This window comes from Sorex fumeus, unplaced genomic scaffold (genome assembly GCF_029834395.1).
Source record: "Sorex fumeus unplaced genomic scaffold, SorFum_2.1 ptg000265l, whole genome shotgun sequence".
NCBI lineage: Eukaryota > Metazoa > Chordata > Mammalia > Eulipotyphla > Soricidae > Sorex > Sorex fumeus.
Window position 1 is genome coordinate 3543562 of NW_026606322.1, and position 23906 is coordinate 3567467.

The window sequence follows — 23906 nt, forward strand, 5'->3', positions numbered from 1 at the left end:
AAAGCAAATAAGAATAAACGGAATTTATATCCTAATGTTTATTAAAAAGGGAATGTTTAAATAATATGGTATATCTGTATAATGGGATAGCATGCAGGTAGTAAAAGGATGAAAATATTGGCTGGAGGTATGACTGAGGGGTAAAGCACACGAATGGTAAAGCACATGAAAAACTTTTTCAGTTTTTTTTCCATTAAACTTGACTACTAAGATCTGTTTTTGGGGGGTGGGGAATTGGGACTAGACCTAAGAGAGCTCAGGCACTCTTGATTTCAGTGCTCGAGGGACCCTGTCATGTCATAAATGGAACCCAGGCCTTGTGTAATTTTACTGTGGTGTCCATCCCATTGAGCGTGCTCTCTCTCTTGCCCCCAGTAAGTTCTTCCTGGAATTATACTGTGTTTGAATAAGGTCATTTACCAAATGTCACTTTCGGTGCTCTCAATATTTTAGGCCACTAAGGTGGGCGCAGCATCTATGATTCACTACATGGTCCTGATATCAGCTCGCTTGGTGCTACTCACTTTGTGTGGATGGGTGCTTTGCTGGACCCTTGTCAACCTCTTTCGAAGCCATTCAGTCCTCAATCTTCTTTTCCTTGGCTACCCGTGAGTACATCACTTTCACCATTTCATTAATAAACGTTAAAGAAATTATTTGGGTCAGCCGTCACGGCTGTAGTTATAACTGGGCTATGGTAGGCAGCCTTCCCCTCCCATGCATGACCAGAAACCACCTTGACCTCTTTGGGAGACTTAACCTTTGCTCTGTGAAGGTTTCAGTGCAGTAGCTCATGGAAGTAGAGGGCAGGACATTTGGCATCAGTCATTGCTTTTGGTCAGTGAGCTTCTGGGAATGGAAGCAGAGACTGGAGACACAGTTTCTCACCTAGGTGAGCACCTCGGTGGGGTTGAAATGAGTGCTGCCAGAAAGGACCAAAGGCTGGGCCCGACTACTGAGTTGAAGTTAGATTGGTGTCACTGTGGGCTACTAAACCCTGTTCTCCCTTCTGGGAATCTGTGTAGTTCAGAGATTAGACTGCAACGCAGAGGTAAAAACCAAGCATCGAGGCCTGTGTGTGTGTAGGGATCTCGTCTTGCCACAGAGGCGGGACAGCAGGTCGCGTGGAGCTCTCGCCTCTGCCTGCTTGCCCTTCCATGGCACGGCTTTCCTGGGCTGGGATCAAGATTGCAGGGCTCTCTCCCACAGGATTGTCACCAAGAAAATTCTCTTGCTGACACCACAGTACCATCTATGGGGAAACAAAAGGTAACCCAGGTGTGAACACAAAACTTAGCAAGGAGCTTGCCTTAGAAATACATCAAGATGAAAATCCTTAAAGAGAAACAAAAAACCCTTAGTGACCAGAGAACAGACTTAAAGGTACTGAATTGAAGCTAACACAAGACTTTAGGTGGGCTCTGGTAATGATGCTTGTTGAAGTTAGAGAATCTCAAACACAGAAAAGCAAGTTCATGACATCAGAAAAGAGGGAAGTAGCAGTTCTTACCAGAGATTGAAAATGTAAAAAATTCCAAACAGATGCTGCATATGAAGAGCACAATGAACAAAATAAAATCTACAGAAGAGAGTATAATAAGCTCAGTCTTGCAGAGGAAAGAATAAAACTGGATGTAGGATAAAATCTATACTTAAGTAATGTGACTTTACGAGAAAAGGGTATTGAGATGTGGAAAGAGTAGGAACAGAAAAATGTTTGTGTATGTTTTGGGCCATACCCGGCAGTGCTCAGGGCTTCTGGCTCTGTTCCCGGGGAGCACTCCTGGGGGACTTGTGGAACTCCATGCAGCTCTGGGCTCAAACCAGAGTCAGCCATGTACAAGGCAAGTTCCTTAACGCCTGTGACCACACACACAAACACACAAAACACAGAAACATCTAAAGGGGAAAAAAAACCCAGAAGATTAACCAAAAAACCTATTCAAATAAATTGGCAGAAAAGAAAAAAGAAATATACAAGCCACCAGAAAGAGATAGAGTGGCAATAAGTAGAGTATAAACAAACTTTTTTTTGGTCATTTGCATGCCAAATTCCTCTGAAGGCGAATGTATCCCTGTTAGTGACATCTATCATAGATCTGTGTTATTGTTTTTTATAGGTTAGAAATGGAAAGGGACCCCCCCCTCCTGTCAAATAGCTGTGCTTTAGGGTAAACTAATTCAAAGATTTAGAAGTTGTAGCTCTTACATTTATCTTGAATCTGTCTTCTCTCCTTAGTCTGTTATGTAATAATTTCGTCTTCTAGTAATCTGTTCTTACTCACCTCCATTTATTTTCCTTTGCATCTAGAATAATTATTAAAATGGAAGTTTAATTTTTTAAAATTTCAAAACACACAAATGGAGGTTTAATTTTGTTAACTAACCCTCTTAAAGATTTCTTCCCCCCAACACACACCACTTTTGTTATTTTTTCCTTCTGTGCCAGTGCTTGAATCCAGGACCACAGACATGCAAGCCAAGTGCTCTACCACTGACCTATCTATGTCCCTGACCCTCTTTAAATTTTTTTTCTCTCTTATTTTTTTGTTTGTTTGTTTGAAGGGGGTGGTGGTTCGGGGCTGCACCTGGCAGTGCTAAGGGCTTACTCCTGGGTCTGTGCTCAAGGATCACTTTTGGCGGCACTTGGGGACCATATGTGATGCCAGGGATTGAACCTGGGACGGCCACGTACAAGGCAAGTGTCCTACATGCTGTACTATCGCTTTGGTCCCCTCTAAAGTTTTTTTGGAGGGTATGTTAATACTTTATTTGCATTGAACACTCCTGCAGGGCCTCAGAACCCTCCAAAGTCTTAATCACTTCCTTTACAAAGTCCTCCACTGACACCCGTTTTCCATTTTTTACTCATTCTACCCTGTATAACTTACCTTTGCCAAATAATGCTGTAACAACCACAAAACCACAGTAGCACCAACTTGTATTTCTTGTACTTGTTTGGGGTCAGAAGTTAGGAGGTGCTCCTGATCTTGGCTGGGTTCAGTCGCATGCCTAATTGTTGTTAGACAGTTTGGACCCCTCAGCTCTGCTCCACATTCTTTCAGTCTCTAGCACTGTCACCCGTACGTGGTTTAGTGAAATTGTCAGAATTGCAAGAAATTAGGCCTCAAAATGCTTTATGATTGTATTTTGTCTGCTCACATTGCATTGGCCAAAAAGGGTCACATTGTTGAGCCTGGTATGGGGATAGGACCCATCATCTCACCCATAGAGTGAGGGCTGTACAGTTACATGGCAGAAGATGCAACCATAAGATAGAAGTGGGGCCCTCATTGCAGTTTTCCATGCATCCCAGCTTCTTACATCCCTGCACATACAGTTTAAGTTATTTTGAACCTATAGCCTTGCCTCCGCTGTTTTGCATGTGTGAGGTCTGCCTGATACTGCTGTACCTGTTTCCAAGCACCTGGCCACTTCAGGGCACATTCTGCATCCCAGAACTGCTACTGCTGCTAGTCATTTTCTTTCTTTCTTTCTTTCTTTTTTATTTTTTGGGGGGGGGGGGATGTCATACCCAGCGATGCACAGGGGTTATTCCTGGCTCATGCACTCAGGAATTGCTCCTGGCGGTGCTCGGGGGACTATATGGGATGCTGGGAGTTGAACCCGGGCCGGCCGTGTGCAAGGCAAACTCCCTACCCACTGTGCTATCTCACTCCAGCCCCTAGCCATTTTCTTAATAACAAGTTTATCCTTTTTCCTTTTATTGGAAAAAAAATGCATCCCCTAGCAGTCAGTATTCTAGGCTCTAATAATATGGCTATGAATTAGATTAAAATCTGCTTCAAGAGGGAGAGATAGACCAAGCACTAAATTGATCAATATGGGAAATGATATGCAGTAGTAAGATCTGTAGCAAAGAAGAACCAGACATAGAGAATTAGCATTTGTGGGAGTAGTGGGAGTGGGGTGCATGACTCAACAGCTTGAAAACTACTCATGAAGGAAAAGTTTGAAGTGAAGGACAAACAATTCAGAATTCAACAGTTGTACATAAAAATCTGTGTGGGAAAGTGCTTATTACAGAGTTAATTTGTGATCATGGAGACTAGGACTCAGTCTGAGTTTCAGCAAGGGAGAAATTAGTAAGTGGTGGTACTTGTATTAGAAACAAATAAGTATCTTTTAAAGATTGTTACAGAAAAATATTTCATGGCAGGAGAAAATGTAATTCAGCATATAATGCACATTTATAAACATTCACCAACCATTAAAGCAGCAGGAATGAAAATAGTTTATACTGAAGGAGACAAAACACATACATTATAAAGCATATATCCCTAATTGTATCAATTACAAAATAAATAGTTCTAGGTGATTACTACTTTATCATTGTGTTTTTCTGATGGTTTTTATTATTTTACAGTAAATATATGTGTACACACATATACAAACAAGACATATACACACACACACACACACAAATACATTTAGAGGAAGAAATTTGATAAAGAGCTTCAAAACAATGGATTTACAGTCAGCTCTGTCCCATTTTTACTATGAATCTTGACAGTTATTGATCTGATGAATCTTGACAGTTATCTTTATTAATGTAGTTATGAAATTCAATCTTCTTCCTGCAGGTTTGGTGTTTATGTTCCTCTCTGCTGTTTCCACCAAGACAGTAGAGCTCACCTTCTCCTCACGGACTATAACTACGTGGTTCAGCACCAGGCAGTAGAGGAAAGTGCCTCAAATGTGGGTGGCTTGGCCAAGTCCAAAGACTTCCTCTCCTTACTGCTGGAGTCGCTGAAGGAACAGTTTAATAACGCCACGCCCATCCCCACCCACAGCTGCCCCCTCTCTCCAGACCTCATTCGCAATGAAATAGAATGTCTGAAAGCAGATTTCAACCACCGAATCAAGGAAGTTCTCTTCAACTCCCTCTTCAGTGCCTATTATGTTGCCTTCCTCCCCCTGTGTTTTGTGAAGGTAAGTCGTCTTTTTGCTTTCAGGTGCTCCCTGGATTTGTGTGTGAATTACATAAGCTGGGCATTTCTTATTTAATCCCCCTTTTCTCTGTCTCCCCTTCGGCAGCCTGGATGGTGGAGTTCGGCTGCACATGGAGTGCGCTAATACCGCTCCTGGCTGGCGGATAGGTATTTCCATATATGTGATGCCCGTGCTGGTCCTCCCCTCCCTTTTTTTAAAAAAAAAAAAACAAAAAAAACTTTAGTTTTTGTTTTTCTCTTCAGTTTCCGGGGAGAATGAAACTTAAATTTATAGTAGAATCAGTACATAGTAACTTACGAAGGGCTAAGACATCAATAAATTTCAGCCTGATGTTGTTGATCAGTGGTTATCAGGAGTTTTCCTAAATCTAAACTTTATCTAAACTTCAGTTGGCTTCACTGGAAAAGAAAACTGGTTCTGGATGTCACTTGGACCCACTGAGATCTTCAGGACATGTTAGTGCCCTTCTTCACCCATTGAGAAGCATATCTGCAGTTGCAGTGTCCTTCGCAGAGAATATTCACTTCTAGGAAGGAAGTACTTAAGAGTATGATTGCCTCTCCCTCCCAGCCCTGACTCATGCAGCCAGAAAGTCAGGCTGAAGGATTTTGGAGACTCTGCTCTTGAACTTTCTGCACAGGCAGCAGGACAGCCAGTGCATGTGTGACTTACTGTAACATTTGTCTGCAGGGCGAATGTGCACACTCATCCCTGCCTTCTTGCCCATTGACGCGTGGATCATTCCTTTGTCTTCTGATCTCTTCCAGAGTACCCAGTACTATGACATGCGCTGGTCGTGCGAGCACCTCATTATGGTGTGGATCAATGCTTTTGTCATGCTCACCACACAACTGCTGCCATCCAAATACTGTGACTTGCTACATAAATCAGCTGCTCACTTGGGCAAGTGGCAGAAGCTCGAACATGGGTCCTATAGCAATGCTCCACAGCACATGTGAGTAGGCTAGATGGTAAAACCATGCAACATCTTTCTACCTGCTGCTGATCATGTTTGCTTTGTGTGTCATTCTTGTTCTTGGCTTTGACACTTAATTTCCAGTTTTTGTCTACATGGATTCTTGTCATCACCCTAAACGGAACACAGGGGACACTAACTCATTTCCTCCACCCATTCCTCCCCATTCCTCTAAATGCCTTCTACCTTTCATCTGCCCAGTTAAGTTTATTTCCTAAGGCTTAATCTTGGAGTTTTTATTTAGTCTTAACCCTTTGCCGAAATTCAAAGAGTCATAGTATATTTTTAATTCTCTTTGGAAGATTTCAAAGATTTGTCTTCTCATCCTCATTATTACAGCTAAATAGTTGCTAGCTAATCACGTCACACTTAGGCAGCTGAAGTGTGCTTCTCTCTTGTTTCCTTCCTTATGAATGGAAATCTGTTCTCATAATTTTCTTTGCCTGCCTTTTTTATTGTTTTTGTTGTTGTCGTTGTTGTTATTTCTAAATTCGTTAATGTTTCCTTGCATCCCCCACCTTTAAATGAAAACTTCCTAATTGAGTTCTAAGTATCCTCATCGTATCTCCTTGCTGGTCATACCTCTGCATGATCCCTGTGATCTGAAATGGCTAACTTTAGGGCCCTTTTGTTCTCTCACTTCTGAGCCCGCGATCATACCTGTCTGTTAGATCTGGATCATCTTCATCTTCCTTCCTTTTATAATTTGAACATTTCACAAACTTCATCACCGAGAAATTCTTTAAGTGGGACAGACTGAGGTGACCTCCGCTTCCCCTCTCCCCCTCAGAGTCCTCCCTTCAATTATCTGCCTTGATGTCTGATACAGATTAGCGCAGGCCTTCAAGCCCAGGAACTGAAAGAGATTGGGCCAGGCTGAAAGAAACCCGACAGTGGGCAAAGGACAAATTTCAATAAAAATTGAAAATACAATCCACAGTGCTAGTACTGTGCATCTTCAGGCTCCTGATGGCACATGGCCATGAGGTGTATCATCACTTTACGGCTGGTAAGTGTGAGTAAGGCCTCCGGAACATTTTCTGAGCTGGGAAAACTTCAGGGTGCTAGATTTTTTTTTTTTTTTTAACATATCTAAAATGCTGTCCCAGTTCTTAATCCTAGGAAACTAACCTTTCCAAAATCAGGAAGAGATGAATTAACTTAGATTTTTCAAAAAGGTTAACCTGAGGACTCCCACCCCCATCCCAACTCCATTACATTGGTGCTGGAAAGAATGAAGCTTCTTCCATAACTTCTTTTTCTTAGAGAAACCTCTGTAAAAAGTAAACAAGAAAGCAATAAAAAGAAGGTCCGTGTGTCAGTGCCTGTGTGTGTCTGTGTCCATCTGTGTAGCTTCTTGCATATATGAGATAAAGTAAATGATCAATGAGGCATGTAATTCTGCAGTAAATATCATACTTTGTTTGGCGTGTTTCTCTTACTCTTACTGCCATCCACTTCTCTCGTTTATTCTTTCTAATATTTCTACCAGTAGACTTTGTTCACTTGTGACTGAGATGACAGCCTGCTTTCACTTTCTTGATTTTCTGGCTCATTGAATCCTTACTTACACATTGATTTCTATACACTCTCCGAAGTCCTGAGATACAGGGTTAACTATCACTTTGCAACCTCCATCTCCTACATAGCAATGAAGTTTACGGTAACAGCTCCTCTCTAACTCCTAGTCTGACCTTGGAAATACTGTACTTTTGAGAATTCAGGCAGATGAAGCCTTGAATACGTAATCCTTTCAGTAGAAATGTAGCTGGCCTTGCCAGACACACTCTTAACTGTAATGACCAATATACTAACACTGCATTTTTTTCTTCCTTAGTTGGTCAGAAAATACAATATGGCCTCAAGGGGTGCTGGTGCGACACAGCCGATGCTTATACAGAGCCATGGGGCCTTACAACGTGGCAGTGCCTTCCGACGTATCCCATGCCCGCTTTTATGCAAGTATCTCTTATTTCTTTGCAAACAAAACCTTAGGAGTCAGTGAGAGAGGGCCACTCTGTAGAAGTGCTTTGTGCGATTAGCACATACGAGGAAATCAAGTCATTTAGTTCTCTCTGTTGTGATGGCCCTTATCCTCTGGAAATACTTTCTGAACAGTAGATTGAAGGCCATGTGCTATTATCCTTGCTTTCAATACCTAGTTTCTTTAGTTACATTTCAATTTGTTGACACTGGTATTTGAAACAAGTAGTCAGCTGAGACTGGCGTTTTTCTTCCTAAGTTCTCTACACGTAATATTTGGCTTAAGATTCTAATAGTTTGGTATCCTTATAGTATGTTTCTGTCCTTGAATTATATTTAATATAGCAGTAATAGGATGTTTTTAATTTGGGGGCTATTTGCATATGTGTTACCTCCTTAATTTCCTCTTTCAAAGTTAGGTTGATGCCATGATCTGTGACCTTACACTTGCCCTCTCTGGACTAAAAGGAGAAAGGACTTAAAAGTTTAAAAGTGAGAGTGCAGGATAAGGTACTTGCCTTGCATCCCACCAACCCTGGTTCTAATCCCTGGTACCATGTATGATCCCCTGAACACCACTGGATTTGACCCAAACACCATCAACCCCCCGCTTCCCCCAAGTTTTAAAGGACAAAACCAATAACGGGTACTCTTTGTATGGAGATTGTATTCTAACTATGAACTGTGAATCTTGTGAGGGGTGCTGGGACTCCTAAGCAGTGCTTTAGGGGAGCTGGAGGAAATTCCTGTCGATCCCTGACGTGTCTGGACAGTCTGAGGAGTCTGTGTACAGACCTTTAGTGGCCACCGCAGAAATACTTCGGGGCCACCAGGGCTACAACTGAATGCAGAGGTTGCGGGGAATCATGTGGTATCATGGTTCTTAAGCATGCCATGCCATCTGAGCCACATTCCTCACCCCAGGAGATCTTTTTGGTTTGGGGACCATACCTGGCAGGGCTTGCAGTTTACTCCAGCTCTGTGCTCAGGGATCATTCCAGGTGCTGCTTGGGGGACCATCTGCAGTAGCTGGGACTGAACTAGAGTTGGTGCATGCAAAGCAAATGCCTTAAACCCTGTACTAGCTCTTGGTATTAGTCTTTTTTTTTCTTTGGAGGGACCTAACCCCCTTTTCCTTTTCTTCCATCCATTCTTCCATCTCCCTGTTCCTCATGAGAGACTGCATGTTCTGCAAGTGTGTGCCACTAAGGAGCTTTTCCATGAAATCTGGAAACTTGCCCCAGGGCAGGATATTATTGTAAATACTATGGTGTAAGGCAGAAATTCCCAAATTTATTTGACCTTCCACCCCCCTTTGGGGAAAAGAGAAAAATCATCCAGTGCTCCCCCTGGAAGTCTACCCTCATGAAGTGAATAACGTGCCTCCAGTTGTGCCCAAGGCTGCTGTCGCCTCCCTGGGTTGTTGCTGTGCCCCTTCAGGAGAAGGGCAGCATCGCTCACTCTGGAAGACCCGGTGGAGGGAAGGCTGATAGGATGAGGGTTGGGAGTTGTGTGGGGAAAGGCCATTGAAGGAGGAAACTCTAAGCATCTTCTGAACTCCTGTGGGTTGTTTTAAGGTGGAGGAATTCACAGAGATGCAATACAGTTGGTTACTACACAGAATGTTAAACTCAACCAGCTGAATTCCATAGACCCTAAATGACACCAGTTAGCCCTAACTGTTCCCTAAAAATTTATAATAACCAGATGTTTTACTGGCATTTTCTGTTTATTAAATACTTCCTTGCACAAGTTAAACCTGTAGCTGAAGATTTGGGGATACCATTAGAAAACGGATTGGGCAAGTTTACTGATTTTGCATGACTAAATGGGTTAATTAATGCTTCTCAGCTGCTTCCCCTTGGGCAACTTTGACATAAATCACCTGTTTTATTCTTTGAAAATAATTTTTCAGGGGCAAGAGCAATGGCACAGCAGGTAGGGTGTTTGTCTGGCATGCTGCTGACTTTGATCCCTAGGACCCTAAAATATGGCCCCCCAGCCACTGCCAGGAGTTATCCCCGAGCACCACTGAGTGTGGCCCCGAAACAAAAAGGGTTTCTCAGGGCCTCTGTCCCAGACTTCTGAATAATAATTACTATGTGGATCCAAGAAATTTAGCAGTATTAGCTAAGATTCATTTGGGAATGAATTGTCGGCACACTGACGTTTGAGAACAGTTGTTTAAAAATGTACCCAAATGTTCAATTTTAAAACCTCTCTTCATGTTATACTCTAAGTTTGTAGCTTATTAGTGCATTTAATTATAATTATTACACAATTAAATTGACCTCTAAAAATCTTTGTAGAAACCTGAGCTAGTTTTATACATGGTATTTTTTATTGGAGATCATGTCATAATATCCTGCTTCAACCCTTTTTCTTTTATTTTGGGGGAAATGGGTACACCTGATAGTGCTCAGGGTTTACTCTTGGCTCTGCATTCAGGGATTACTCTTGGCAAATGCTTGGAGGACCATATGGGATGTCAGGAATTGAATCTGGTGCTGCCCTGTGCAAGGCAAATGTCCACCCACTGTACTGTCTTTAGCCCCTAACAACCATTTCCCCTAAGAACCCGAGATACCATAAACATTGCTTTTATTCTTATATTTGAGCCCTGCCTTCTAAAACTGATAAATTGCTGGTGCCACAAATCTTTCTGTATCTGAATTTGTCTAGCCTGATTAAGCCTGAAGATTATGAAATATTGTCATCCATGAACTCTTTCTGCTCATAATAACTATTTTTTAATTTACGTGGAATTCATCTTAAGAACTCAGCAAAGTCAGGATTTTGGTTGAAGAGAAAAGTGGACATCTTTTTTCAGCCAGATCTTAATTTTTCCTTCTTTTTTCATTGTCCCAGCTCTGTACACCCTACCTCTCAATCTCCAGGGGGAAATAATCAGACATAGTGTAGAGCAGTGGTGTTCAACCTTTTCACACCTGTGTACTACATTAGTCTGCAGTGGTTCAAGATCACCAGTACAGATGTGAGTTAGTGACTGTGGTGTATAAACAGTTTAAAGAGAAATTAGAGATTTTGTATTGATATTCCGACTTTCAATACTTTATCCTAAATGTCCGCTGTAGGTGTTAATGTTTTAAAATCAGCCTACAGGGACCGAAGATGCACTCAGTGGTAGAGCGCTGCTTTGCATGTGTAATGCCCTGGGTTATGTCTGCTGCACCATGAAAACGTGATGTACAGAACAAAACAGTCGTACAGATGATCATCTTTCCATTTACAGATGGTTATGATCTACGTGGTTGTCTGAATATCTCCATAATACTTTCCACTCCTTTCTGCATGATATTCATAGTCTGGGATACTTCCCGGGGCAGGGGGGATAGACCAGGGGCCAGTGCTCATGCGCAGATGCAGGAGGCTGGGCTTGCTCCCCGGCACCACATGGTTCTCGAGCACTGGCAGAAGCAGTCCCTTGCGTGCCCCAGCAAGGTGCTTGTACTAGCCGTTGAGCACCAGCAAGGTGTGGTCCAAAAACCATACCAGTTTTTTTTTTTTTTCCTTTTTGGGTCACACCCAGCGATGCACAGGGGTTCCTCCTGGCTCTGCACTCAGGAATTCCTCCTGGCGGTCCTCGGGGGACCATATGGGATGCTGGGAAGTAAACCCGGGTCGGCCGCGTGCAAGGCAAACACCCTACCCGCTGTGCTATCGCTCCAGCCCCCATACCAGTTTTTTTCCAACCTGGTCCTTTGTCTAGGTAAATATACTTTTGGTTACATATAAAGTTATGTAAACTGTCATTTCGGAAAAATCCAGCGGGGGGGGGGGGGGGGGGTTGGGAGGACGGACACCTTCAATGACTCAGGAACATTCCCTGGGCAAAAGGAAAAGGTTTGGATTTCTTGAGAAGTCTGCTATTCACTAAACAGATCTGTTCGTTGCCGTGTATAGATCCACTGATAGCGACTCTACTTTTCTACAGATTGACATTTTGCTCTTTAACCCCTACAGTTCCTGTTTCATCGTCCGCTAAGACTGTTGAATCTGCTCATCCTCATTGAGGGCAGCGTTGTCTTCTACCAGCTCTACTCCTTGCTGCGGTCAGAGAAGTGGAACCACACGCTCTCCATGGCGCTCATCCTCTTCTGCAACTACTATGTTCTATTTAAGCTCCTCCGGGACAGAATAGTATTAGGCAGGGCATACTCCTACCCACTCAACAGCTACGAACTCAAGGCTAACTAAGCCTCCACTCAACAATGAGGGAGAACTCAGATAAAAATATTTTCATACGTTCTATTTTTTCCCTTGCGATTTTTATAAATATTTAAGATATTTTATATTTTGTATACTATTATGTTTTGAAAGGCGGGAAGGGTAAGGGATATTAAATGTATCCGTAAACAAGGCGACGTGCTCGTTCGTTCGTGTGTTAGTATATTTTAATAATATACATATGAGAGGTGTGCCTCTCCAGTAAAGACATTGATTTGCATATGGCTCTGGAGTAAGTCATTCATTTGTGAACACGTTTCCTAGATCACTTCACACATGACTTGGGTGTCTTCTTTGCTTCCAGTTTGTCCCGTTGTCGGCCCTCACTTGGTTTCATGCTCCAGGCAGGGTGCTCAATAGGACCCATTTCCGTCTGTTAACTTATGGTATTGGAATACATAGGGGTAAGATGCGGTTAAAGAAGTTGCATTTCTGATAGGAACTCATTCTTCTTTCCTGCCTTAGGACATCTTAAGCCACTATCCTGAAAGTTATTTTTTTCTGTTCTTCTTTTTTGGTGGGGGTGGTGGTTTACATACAGCAGTGCTCAGAGACCTCTCCTAGCAAAGTTTGGAGGACCTTATGCAATACTGGGGATCCAAACCAGGTTGGGCCCCATGCAAAGAAGGCACCTCGCCCACAGTACGATCTCTGGCCCCATGTTAATTGTTTCTTTTGCCTCCTTATGTTTTCTTATCGTTTATTAGCTGGTTTTTTTTTTTTTTTGGCGGGGGGCCTGGGGGTTGCTTTTTGGGTCACACTCGGCGATGCTCATGGGCTACACCTGGCTCTGCACTGAGGAATTACTGCTAGTGCTGTTCAGGGGACCATATGGGATGCTGGGGATTAAACCTGGTCAGCCACATGCCAGGTAAATGCCGTACCTGCTGTGCTATCGCTCCAGCCCCTCGTTCGGTAGTAATTAGAAAAGATTCAAGATAGTCTTTAGAGCATATGCACTCATGATGGGGAGAGGTAGTGAGTGGAAGAAGGAGATGTGGGAGATTAGTGCCTAAGCTGTGTGAGCCAGATTTGCAGGCCAAAAACACAGGCTGAAAGAATGGGCAAGCCCTTAGTTAAGTAGTCTTCCTTAGTTTTCCTCTCTTCCTACTCCCTTAGGGAAACAATCTTGGCAATAGTCTAGCAGCAACTCACCGATAGTGGTCGTTTGGGGTTAAAGTGGAAGTGAGATATCAGAAACGATCTCTTAGAAAAGACAGTGCAAGGGGTGAGGAGCTGTTGCAGTTCTTGTAGGATCTTGAAGACAGGCTTCTTTGGGCTAGCAAGCATTTTGATGACAAGGCAGTCAAGAGAAAATGGTGGTCTGGCAGACACGCTTAAACCAGTGTGCTGCTTTAAGAGAGAAAAATCGGCATGCAGTGAAGAGACAGGCTGTAGGATTTTCTAAGGAGAGGGTGCTTGTGGAACTGCAGGAAAGAAAGATGAGTGGAACCCTGCACTGGGAGCAGGGGTGCTTGAGAGATGGGAATGTGGGCATCCAGGACCCTGAGGCCGTAGGAGTGGCGGGCAGGTCTGACTGGTGGTGGTGTCAGGTTCTAAATAAAATATTGTCCAAATGGTCGTACTTGACTCCCCTTGCATTAAGACTCAAAGGACACTGGGTTGGATATTCTCGTTTATCCCCTCCCTCTCCTCTCTTTATAGTAGATGGCAGGAAAGGAGAGTTTTGGTCCCCCCCCCCCAATCCCAGCATCATTAACATCATTTGAAAGACAAGTTCCCTCTGATTCAGTTGATAGGAAAACTAAGTTCACACTTGTGCACATTATAGACCCAAAGCAGCAGAACTTTGAAGAGTAATTCTCAGTTTTCATTTCTTTTCTCGTTTCCCATCCATTTATCTCGGGTGTGACTGCAGCAGTAAGAGGGTGAACTGTGAAAATACAGTAAGTAAAATGTAAAATTTTTCCTTTTTTTGAGGGAGGGTGAATTGGTCCACACCCAGCGGTGCTCAGGGGCAATTCCTAGCTCTGATCAGAAGTAACCCCTATGGTCAAGGAGACCATCAGGCAAGTCATCAGGCCTTTTGCTATGAGACCGAACCTGGACGTGAAATTAGAGAAAGAGTTTGGGTTCTGTTGTTGACTTGGATGCCCTTCATGCCCTCCTCCAGTCAGTTCACTGTGCCACCATAAGCATTGTATTTTATATCATTTATTAGAATACATTTATAAGCATAACAATCTATTTTAATTACACTTAATGTCTCCATGAAAGGTTTAATATATATATATTTTAGTCAATAGAAAAACATTTTGATTATCATCTTTGGAAACATTTGTTGAGCTCAACAAACAGCTGAAACCACGTAGCTCTCTAACAGACTTCTTGGAAAAAGTGCTTTTTCTTGCAGAATTTTAAGTCAGGAAGTCTGGTAGCATTATTACGAAGCATGATCTATCCAGTAAAACACATGGCTATGTACTTCATGGGTTTCTAATGAAAGAGGAAAGAAGCTATATCATTTCTCCTCAGAGAAGTGATCCCTGCGATGTTTTTGAATCATCAGGCTACTAAATGACCTGCCGTATACCGATCATTGATCTCCAATTTTCTACTAACTGGACTAAGAATGATCTCAGCTATCACCTTAAACATCTCCCTGACTCTTCATGTCTGAAAAGGTGCTCACTCTCTTCTATCCTTGAAAAAGATAATGACAAGAGACACACACTTTATCATTCCACATTTTCAGCCGATCTTCCTGTCAGTGTTGTACTCTTTGCAACATTTAGCCCCTAGATGAATGGTGTTATCAGATAGGATATGGGTGTGGCCTTCATTAATCATTTCTGCTGGAAATTGGACCTACTGTGAACCTTATTTCAGTACTAGAAAAACAAGTTTTATATTCCCCATGACCCTCACAGCAGAAACACAAGACCTGTGTAGAACAATGACTGTCCACCCAATTTTATTCAAATTCTCATGTGCTGAAACACCAGACTTGAGAGTGAAAAAAAAAATGTGGATTATGGGGCAGGAACCTGTGACCTGTGACATTGCTGGAGTTGATCCATGTAACGATGGAAGTCTCAACCTCTGTCTCAGTGGGAATACTCATACTGCCTGGCCCCTTTACAGAAATTCAACAACTTCACAACTACTCCAATCGAAACCACACAAATCCTCAGAACTATATACTCTTGCTCGAGCTCGAGCGGGCCCAGTAACGTCTCCATTGGAGACTTTGTTGTTACTGTGTCTGGCAACCGAATACTCTCGGTAGCTTGCCGGGCTCGCTCGAGCATATACTCTTAGTTGCCCATTTTTAATGATGAAAGCAGAATTCTCGAGGAGCTTCTCACTGGTACTTTCTACTGGAGTTATAATTGTATTTAAGTTGATTAGAAGCAGCAGCTTTTTCTGAACAGTAATAATGATGTACTTCAAAGTCGGTATGTGCTCCACTTCTCTTAACTTTATCTGCTAACTTAGTGGTTCTAAATCTGGCTCCTGGCTTATAGCCTGTTCACGACATTCTCCCGCCTCTCCCCTTTCTCATCAGTCTCTTAGGAGGAAGAGAGGAGTGAGCTATGTAGAGGACTAGTAGTAGGATGCTGGTACACATTTATTTGGTAGGGATGATGATATTCCCATTTTTTATTTTCCCAGACCTAAAATTTTGACTTTGGAATTTGAATGCTTAGAACAAGCATATCAATAGGGTTCTTGGTCAGATCTCTTCATTTTCTATGTGAAGCGGAGGGTAAAAATAAAATTCCCTTCACCTACTGCATGTTGGTGAAATAAGTTGTCTGGAGGGTCATTTTGTCCTAGATGGTCTTCTTAAGCAACCATCAATATAGAAAGACATTTGAATTCAAATTTAATATTTAACATTAGCTATTCCCATTTTGAGAAGTGATCCATGGAGTTGCTCTGAAGGAGTCCTTTGAGGGTTGGGTAGATCCTCCTAAGAACAGCACAAATGCTCTCTCCCACCCCCCACTACGGAAACATGATCTGATTCCCATGTAGCCAATTCTCAGCCTTAATTTTTCAGTTTCAAGTGGGTGACCCAAGAGGTAAACTCACAGTACCTGGGGGTCTAGATGGAAATGTTTTCTTTGATGGAATTTCATCAGCATCAGGCTAACCACAGCCCACAGGAAGTTTGAGGTGTTTGTGACAACCGAGAGTTAACAGGGCCTATGCGAGGCCCACACTGCAGCAGTGGGACATAGACTGAGGTGAATCAGCTTCAAGGCCTGGATTGACTAGGAAAGCTCCTGGTAGGGAGTATGTCCAAACAATTGTCATTGTGTCTTATGACAGGCACATTCCCATGCTCCTACAGACACTGCAACAAATGAAAGATGTCGGACTCCTAAAAAAAGGTGGCTGCCAGTTAACAAATCAGTATAGGCGCCTCAACTCAGAACTGAATTCACCTGTTGATGTGTTATTGGTAGCTTCTAAGAACTACTGCCCAAATGAAAATACATTCCCCAAGACTCATCAGCAAAACTTTTAAAATACCATAAAGTAGTTTCAGTCTTTCATTACTTGGCTCAGAATTATGAAGCAAAGTGCAGTTCTTCCCTCTCATATTCCAACTGAAGCATGGTCTCTCAAACACAGACACCACAGTGTATGGAGACTGACATGAAGCCTGTCTGCCCACATTTTCTGATAAGGCAGGAATGTGCATCTCAAATCCTCTGAACATGGCTTTTCTCATCTGTCACCACTAATTTCTTTACCTTGCTTGCCTAGTGGGGAAAATACCTATATCCCTAGCACTTATCATAGGACTGACATCTTATTGGTGGTTGATCCAAAGTTCTGGTTATCTGATGTGAATGCAGAATTACTGATCAAAGGCCTAGTAACAGTCTCCCTGTTCCTCCTCACCCACCCACTTCCTGCTCACTCAGGACCCTCTGTACAGGCAGAACCCATCAGCTGGCCTGCAGTGATCTCTGCCATAAACTGAAAAAGGTCAGGGATTTGATTTCAAAACTATCCGGGGAAAAAGGATGGAGGACCAGGCATCTGTTGTAGGGCATCAGCTTTAGCCTCACCTGGCCCTGCACCAGCCTTGGTTAGATGCGGGCTGCCCAGAAGCACAGCTCCCCTATAGAGAAATACTTACAACGATGGAGCTTCTAGACAGAGTTCAGTTCACTTGAACCCAAGAAAAAGGCTAAATATAGGTTCTAATTTTCTTTATTGCAAGATCGAAAAGTGATACCCTGAGGGTTTTGATTTGAAAAGAGTTCCCAGGAAGGCTAATTTGGGGAGCACCAAAACTGCCAGTAGGTCATATGAATTCTTTCCCCTCTTGAGCTGGGGGGAAAGAGAAAAAAGGGAGAGAACACCCAAAATTCTAAATAACTAAAACACAATCAGATTGTTTATTGCTTCTGTTAACACAGAGATAGGAGCAGGGCAAGTTTGAGTGCTGGGAGTGGATGGTGGGTGAGGGAGATTCTGGAATCAAGACGGGTCTCTCAAATCTGCTCTTCAGCAGTGTTAGGAGAGAGACCGGAAGGCAATCACTGGCTGAAGTGAAACACATTTCAAGAAGGGCCACTCTACCCTCCCTGATCGCCCTGACTAAGACTCCTCCCCTCCTCCCCTGATGGGCCTTCTCCCTTACCCGGTCTTGTGCCACTGGTGCCAGCATACTTGGGAAAGAGAATGAAGCTGAGTGAGGGTGTTTGCTGCTAATGCCCCAACAACTTCAACACATAAAATATGGAGTACAGCCCATGCGTGGGGAATGTCATTTTCTCTGCAATGACATCCTGTTCATGGACTCAGAACAGATCATGTCACTCCTCACGCAACACGTCTCCCGGCATCCATCTCCTGCTCAGCCACCACCCTGCTGCTCAGCTACTGGAGGTGGAAGCCGTAGATCAGGAGAGGTGGAGGTTGGAGTCTCAAAGTGATAAAAGCCAGAACCAGACATCTGGAGCTGTGGGCACCTTCAAGTTGGCTCCTGAATAAAGATCCTGATTTTCTCTGCTGGTATGTGGCTCTATCCGGAATGGGTCTGGGGGGATTCAGGAAATGAGCATGGGTTAAAGGCACCCACTTAGCTGGCTAAATGTGTGTTAGTTTGCATTTCCAAATCTTTTTCTACTCTGGATAGTGCGCTTATAAAGCTAGTCAAAAAACGGGCCTAAAAGAATCCATGCTTTGAAGAGCATTAAGAAGCACGTGGTGAAAGGGGAGGCTCAAGAGCAACAGAAAAAGGGCATTTCTCTTTCTTTTAAAAAATACCAGCCACTCCCAGAAGTTAAAGATTATGGTCAAGATTAAGGGGGAGTTAATGCAACTCACAAACAAGCCCCGTATCTCACGTATGCCATCCTCCTCCCCGGCTGACCTCCTCCCTGTTCATCATCTGAATCTCATCACTTGGTCCTTCCCTGGGCCTTCTTGCGGCAAACGGGCTAATTAATAAAGGGCTAAAGGTTGAAGACAGGCTAGAAGGCCAAAACAAATCTAAAGTTGGGTAACCTATGGCTGGAATTGTATTCACTTAGCCCTTGAGAGCTTCCAGATGAATCCTGGCATTTTTTCAAATACAGCAGGTGAACTGGTGTCATTCAATCTGCCGTCCACTTCTTCCATCCAGAATCACTGATCTCCGCTGGGGCTGGTAAAAACAGCTGGTTGAGGTCTCCAGTCTCTGGCCATTCTTAGGGATGGTCATTTTATTCCTAAGTGTGACTCCTTCCGCCGTGACCCATGTGTTTTCTGCCAGGTCCCCGCAGAGAAGGCCAGGAGAAATTGCCTGGGTTGGACTTCTGATTGGGGACAGCAGAACCTTGGAATCTGTCATTGTGGAGGAGGTGGGTGGGTGGTCCATAATGGGGAAAGGAGGACTGAATAAGATGAGGCTCTGAGGTCTCCCTGGCCTTGACCTGTGGAAAGGCTTAGAAGCCCCTGAGGGTCGTTCCATTTTTGAAGAAAGAAGGTTGTCCCCAAGTGACTCTGTCTCTGAGGTGCGCTTTCTGCACTGCACAACGGTGTCCTGGGTGGACAGCAGGTGAGCCGAGCCTGGCTCTGGGGAAAGGCTCGGTCCTTCACACATGCGGGAGGCTGGGGCGTCCACTGGCAATGGCTCGTTGGTTCCCTTCTCTTGCTTTGGTTTGTCTTCCTTCGGGCTTTCCAGGGAGGACCGAGCATCATCTTGAGGAGGTTTCTGAGAAGGGCCCCCAGCTGAGCTGCCTTCCTCTTGGCTCCTCTCGGGAGGCGGAGCCCCGTTCTCTCCTGCACTCTGCGAGGGTAAGGGCTGAGGGATCTGTGTGTACTGAATCTTAGGTGGAATGACTGGCACTGCCTTGGCCTGGCACATTTTGACCATAAAGGAGGTTCTCACGGCTGACACACTCACGGGAGCAGAGTTACGGCGGCCTGTCAGGGCATGAGCAACAATGTCCAGATCTTGAGGGTCCTGGGAGTAAACCTTCCAGGGGTCTCCTTGACAGTTAGAGGAGGTCATCCACGCGCCCTTTGGGCCCCCTAGCTCAGAGCGTTGCATTCCAGGTGAAACAAATGAGGCCACATTTTCAAACCGGAAGAGGTCAGTGATGGGGACGGCAGAGTCTAAGTTGAGGGAAGAAGGCCTGTTTTTCCCTTTGGGAGGTCCACACTCGGTGCTCTTCGGCTGTAACTTGAGCGGGTGTTCTCTGGGGGCTGTGCTGTTCTTAACACTCAGTGAGCTCTCCTGGCTGCTATCTGGCCCAGGACCACTACCTTGCCCAGTCTGAGGGCTGTTGTGCCCCAGATGGACCCCCAGCTCCTTTCCCTCTGCTAGGCCGACAGGACTGGTTCCTGCTGCTGTGGGCTGCAGATCACCTGGTCCTTTCTGGCTAGGGAGGGCCTGCATTCCTTTCAGAACAGAGAACTCACTGAACGACCTCAAGATCATCTCATCCCATCCAGTACTTTCTTTCCTGGCCGCCAAGAGCTGCAGAGGGTCAGAAATCCTCTCTGCGTCAAGATTAGCACAGCTGCTGAAGGCCGAACCTTCAAGAGTCCAGTGGCTCACCACCATGGTTTTGCTGTCTAGAGAATGGCTCTGGCGAAGGCTGGGCCTGTGGGCAAGCCTCTTCTCCAATCGGTGAGCCAGAGGGCCCTGCAGCTGGATTTCCTTCACCTCCTTCAACGTGGGGGAGTGAAGGGGACTTGTCACCCACTGGGGCTCCTCCCACGGCTCCACCATCTCCAGGCCGTGCTGGGCCACGTCGGTCACAACATCGTCTTCATCACAGTCTGAGGGCTCTTGGCCTGAGGGGGCGACATCCCCCTCTCCCTGGGAAGAGATTTCGGCCTCCCTCATTTCGTTTGAAGAGCTGGAGCCTTTTCCCTCAGGAACACCATCCTTCGAACTCTGCTTTTCACTTTCTGCTGGACAAAGGTCAGGGAGCTCAGGACTGCCGGTGGAGCTGGCCTGGACTTTATGTGGATCTGGTCTCAAAATCGAGGAAGCGTTTTCTCTCTGTGGGCCATCCTTGGGTGGGTCGACACGAGGCAGCTCCTCCAGGGGCGTTGGAGGGGGCGCAGCAGGCGGCAGCAGAGGAGACAGGTTCCCCGGGTCTCGCTCCTCTGCCCCGACCTGTGGAGAAGCCAACTCAAAGGCCACCAGCTCTAGAGGAGGAAGGCTGGTGGGATCTGGGCGCGGGCCTGGCTTGGCTTCAGACTCAGGAGGGCTGCCCGGCATCTCAAGCTCTTCTCTATTGGCTGCTGCAGAAGCTTCCTGTGCGTTCTGACTGGACCCATCCTCCAGAGGGACGGAGACTGGAGCTGGGGTGGAGCCAGAGGCCGAGCTCTCGGGTCTGGGCGAAGCCACCGAAGCCACCGGGCTCGAACAGGCCCCAAGAACTGGCAGGGGTGCGTGGGTCGGCCGAGTGGGCTGAGGCAGGGAGGCGAGCTCCTCCTCAGATTCAATGATTTTCAGCTCCTGATGAATCTCGGGCCAAATCAGGACGTTAGCTAGATCCTCTTCATCCTGAAGAATATATGTAAAAAAACAAAAAAAAAAACCGGATTATTTTAGGACCAAGGCCTCCCGGCTGCTATCCCCCGTTTCCCAAGGAGAGTGGAGGTGCTGGAGCAACACTAGGCTGAGAGCCCTCAGCAAGTCAAGAATCCGGCATTAATAATAACTGTGGGGGCTGGAGCAATAGCACAGCGGGTAGGGCATTTGCCTTGCACGTGGCGGCCAACCCAGGTTCGATTCCCAGCATCCCATATGGTCCCCTGAGCACTGCCAGGGCTGATTCCTGAGTGTAGAGCCAGGAGTAACCCCTGTGTGTCGCCAGGTGTGACCCAAAAACCAATAATAATAATAATAATAATAATAACTGTGAATGTGCATTCAGTGCTTACCATGTGCACTGACATACTTTTAATTGTATTTCTGTTTATTTTTTTTCCAACCACCCTAAGAAATATTACTACTATAATTAGTTTTAGAGATGAGACCAAAATGTGATCCGATTAATCAATCTAGTCAAGTTACACAGCAGCAGGTGAGGCTTGAAATCTGTTTGTCCAGAGACAGTGCATAAACACTTAAACCTTGAACACTGTAGCTCTGTATAATAACCCCTGGTGTCATGAAACCTTGGGTCTACCAGATGGCTCACAAGACTAATTTTTTTTCCAGTGAAATAAAAATAATGTTTGCTCTTACATTTGCTTTTCCTATAAATATAGCTTTCCCTCATATTTTCAAAGAAATACATGTGCAACACTGAAAAAATATGGTACATATCAGAAGACAGAATCATACAAAATCCAGCAAAGACTTAAACTTCTACCCACAGAAAACCACAGTTCACTGGATAGGGCACTCCCTTCTCAGTCTTTTTTTGCTGTCCTCTTCCCTCAAATCTAACATCTTTTGTTTTCTCTATTCTCTTTTTTTTTTCTTTAACATTAAGTCCAAAGCTGAAGACAGGAGAATGATAAACAGAGGCTAGTCAGGGTCAAAGAAACAAATTTTAATTTCTTTAATTTACAGTCACCAGGTCTAATTTCATTTCCAGGAGAAGCATTTTGGGGTATTTATCTTCATTTTGTGAGTGCGTAGGGCTTTTTGAGAAATCTAACATGCTGCCAATCTATTATCACTTTTCATCAGCTTTTTTTCTGGTGATGTATCATTTTTTGTTGTTTCTGTTTGTTTGGGCCAAATCCAGCAGTGCTTAGGACTTATTCCATGTTTTGTGCTCTGCTGGGACTTAGGAGACTACATGGAGTGCTAGGAATTGAACCTGGGTTGGCTGCTTGCAATGTGATTACCCTTTCTGCTGTATGATGTGTTTGGCCCGATAGCATATGATTTTTATGTTAGCTAGTTTGATACTTGTCTTAGGTTTCCTAAAGGATTGTGAACTCCTTGAGGTCCGGGTTTGTGCCCATTTATCTCTGATTCCTCAAGGTCAAACGGTGCTTGGTCAACTGTGAGTAGTTTCTCAAAAAAGGGGATCTACTGAATTGAAATGAATTCACTGTTTCCCTTTGGGTTACATTTGGGTATTTTCTTCAGATAACCTAAGAGTCGAATGACTTTATCAAAAGTCAGGAATATATACATGTACATATATATATATATATTTATTTAGGAGTCACTTCTGGTAGTGTTCAGGGGACCATATGTGGTGTTGGGGGACTGAATGGGGATCAGCTACGTGCAGGCAAGTGTCTTAACCCTGTTCCACCTTTCTGTCTGGAATAGTCCTTTTGGATCTTATTCTACTCAGATCTGATTGCATTTTTTGCATACATTTCTGCTGTGCTACTTGGCTGTTCTTTCCTTCAGGTAAACTAAACCAGAACTTTCTATTGCATGTAGGTTCATTCCCACATCCTTCCAAAGAACCCTGCCTGACAGGGCTAAGTCACATTCTCTAGTTCATGTTCCCATTTTCCAACCGACTTCCAATTTCCTGAATGTCCTGAGATTGTTTCTCACCTTAGATTCTTGGCACATTTATCCTTCTGCCTGAAAATTTCTCCCTTCCTATTTTTGACCCCTTCCATGACCATCCCTTTTCTCTAAGGTTTCATTCTCCATGTTTTCTTCAAAGAAGTATTCCCTGACCTTGGAGCCCCCTTCCTCTGAATATCTGGGTCCTTATATGTTACCCTAAGACTACATACCTACTTTATATTAACCTAAAAAGTATTTGTTTACTTACCGATGCTGTCAGCTTCAATTACTGTCTTTCACGTGTAGTGCTATTACAGGGGCTTCCCTTCTCACCTCCCTTTCCCTTCCTCTCTCTTCCTTCTTAGATTCCCCCTGCGTCCCCCCACCCAGCATTGTTCATGGGGACCCCAGGTGTAAATCCTAATGATTCTCAGCACAGCGGTATGGTTCTGACAGTTTTGTGTTAGGTAAGCCTGGGACTGCTGCTCAGACCCAGTGAGCACTGCTGTATCAGAGATCAGTCCTACTCGTGCCAGGCAGTAGCTCTAGGGTTTGAACACGGCCTCCTTCCTTCTATTCTATCCTTTTTTTCGTCCCAATTCTTCTTTCATCCTTCCGCTTCTATATGTTTTTTTTCTACCCTTATTTCCTATGCATGGGACTGAACCAAGGGCTCATACTTACGAAACATGAACTCTATGATTCAGCTACACTCTCTCTCTCTCTCTCTCTCTCTCTCTCATTCTGGGGCTACACCCAAGTGATGCTCTGGACTTACTCCTGGCTGTAAGCTCAGGAATCACT

The 23906-nt window shown here is 44.4% G+C and overlaps 2 protein-coding genes across 3 annotated transcripts in view; one reads left to right on the forward strand and one right to left on the reverse strand.

The window, feature by feature from the left end:
• The window catches only part of TMEM39A (transmembrane protein 39A), a 30123-nt gene extending 17718 nt beyond the window's left edge, over positions 1-12405 (forward strand). For both annotated transcript variants that reach the window (XM_056109200.1, XM_056109199.1), the window contains 5 exons: positions 454-608; positions 4605-4953; positions 5742-5929; positions 7788-7908; positions 11918-12405. In XM_056109200.1, the coding sequence (XP_055965175.1) occupies positions 454-608; positions 4605-4953; positions 5742-5929; positions 7788-7908; positions 11918-12151 (1047 nt within the window). In that variant the 3' untranslated portion in view covers positions 12152-12405. The remainder of the gene's footprint in view (positions 1-453; positions 609-4604; positions 4954-5741; positions 5930-7787; positions 7909-11917) is intronic.
• A 5127-nt stretch (positions 12406-17532) lies between these two features.
• Positions 17533-23906, reverse strand: part of ARHGAP31 (Rho GTPase activating protein 31) — a 147358-nt gene continuing 140984 nt past the window's right edge. The window contains exon 12 of the mRNA XM_056109198.1: positions 17533-21173. Coding sequence (XP_055965173.1) covers positions 18762-21173 — 2412 coding nt within the window. The 3' untranslated portion in view covers positions 17533-18761. The remainder of the gene's footprint in view (positions 21174-23906) is intronic.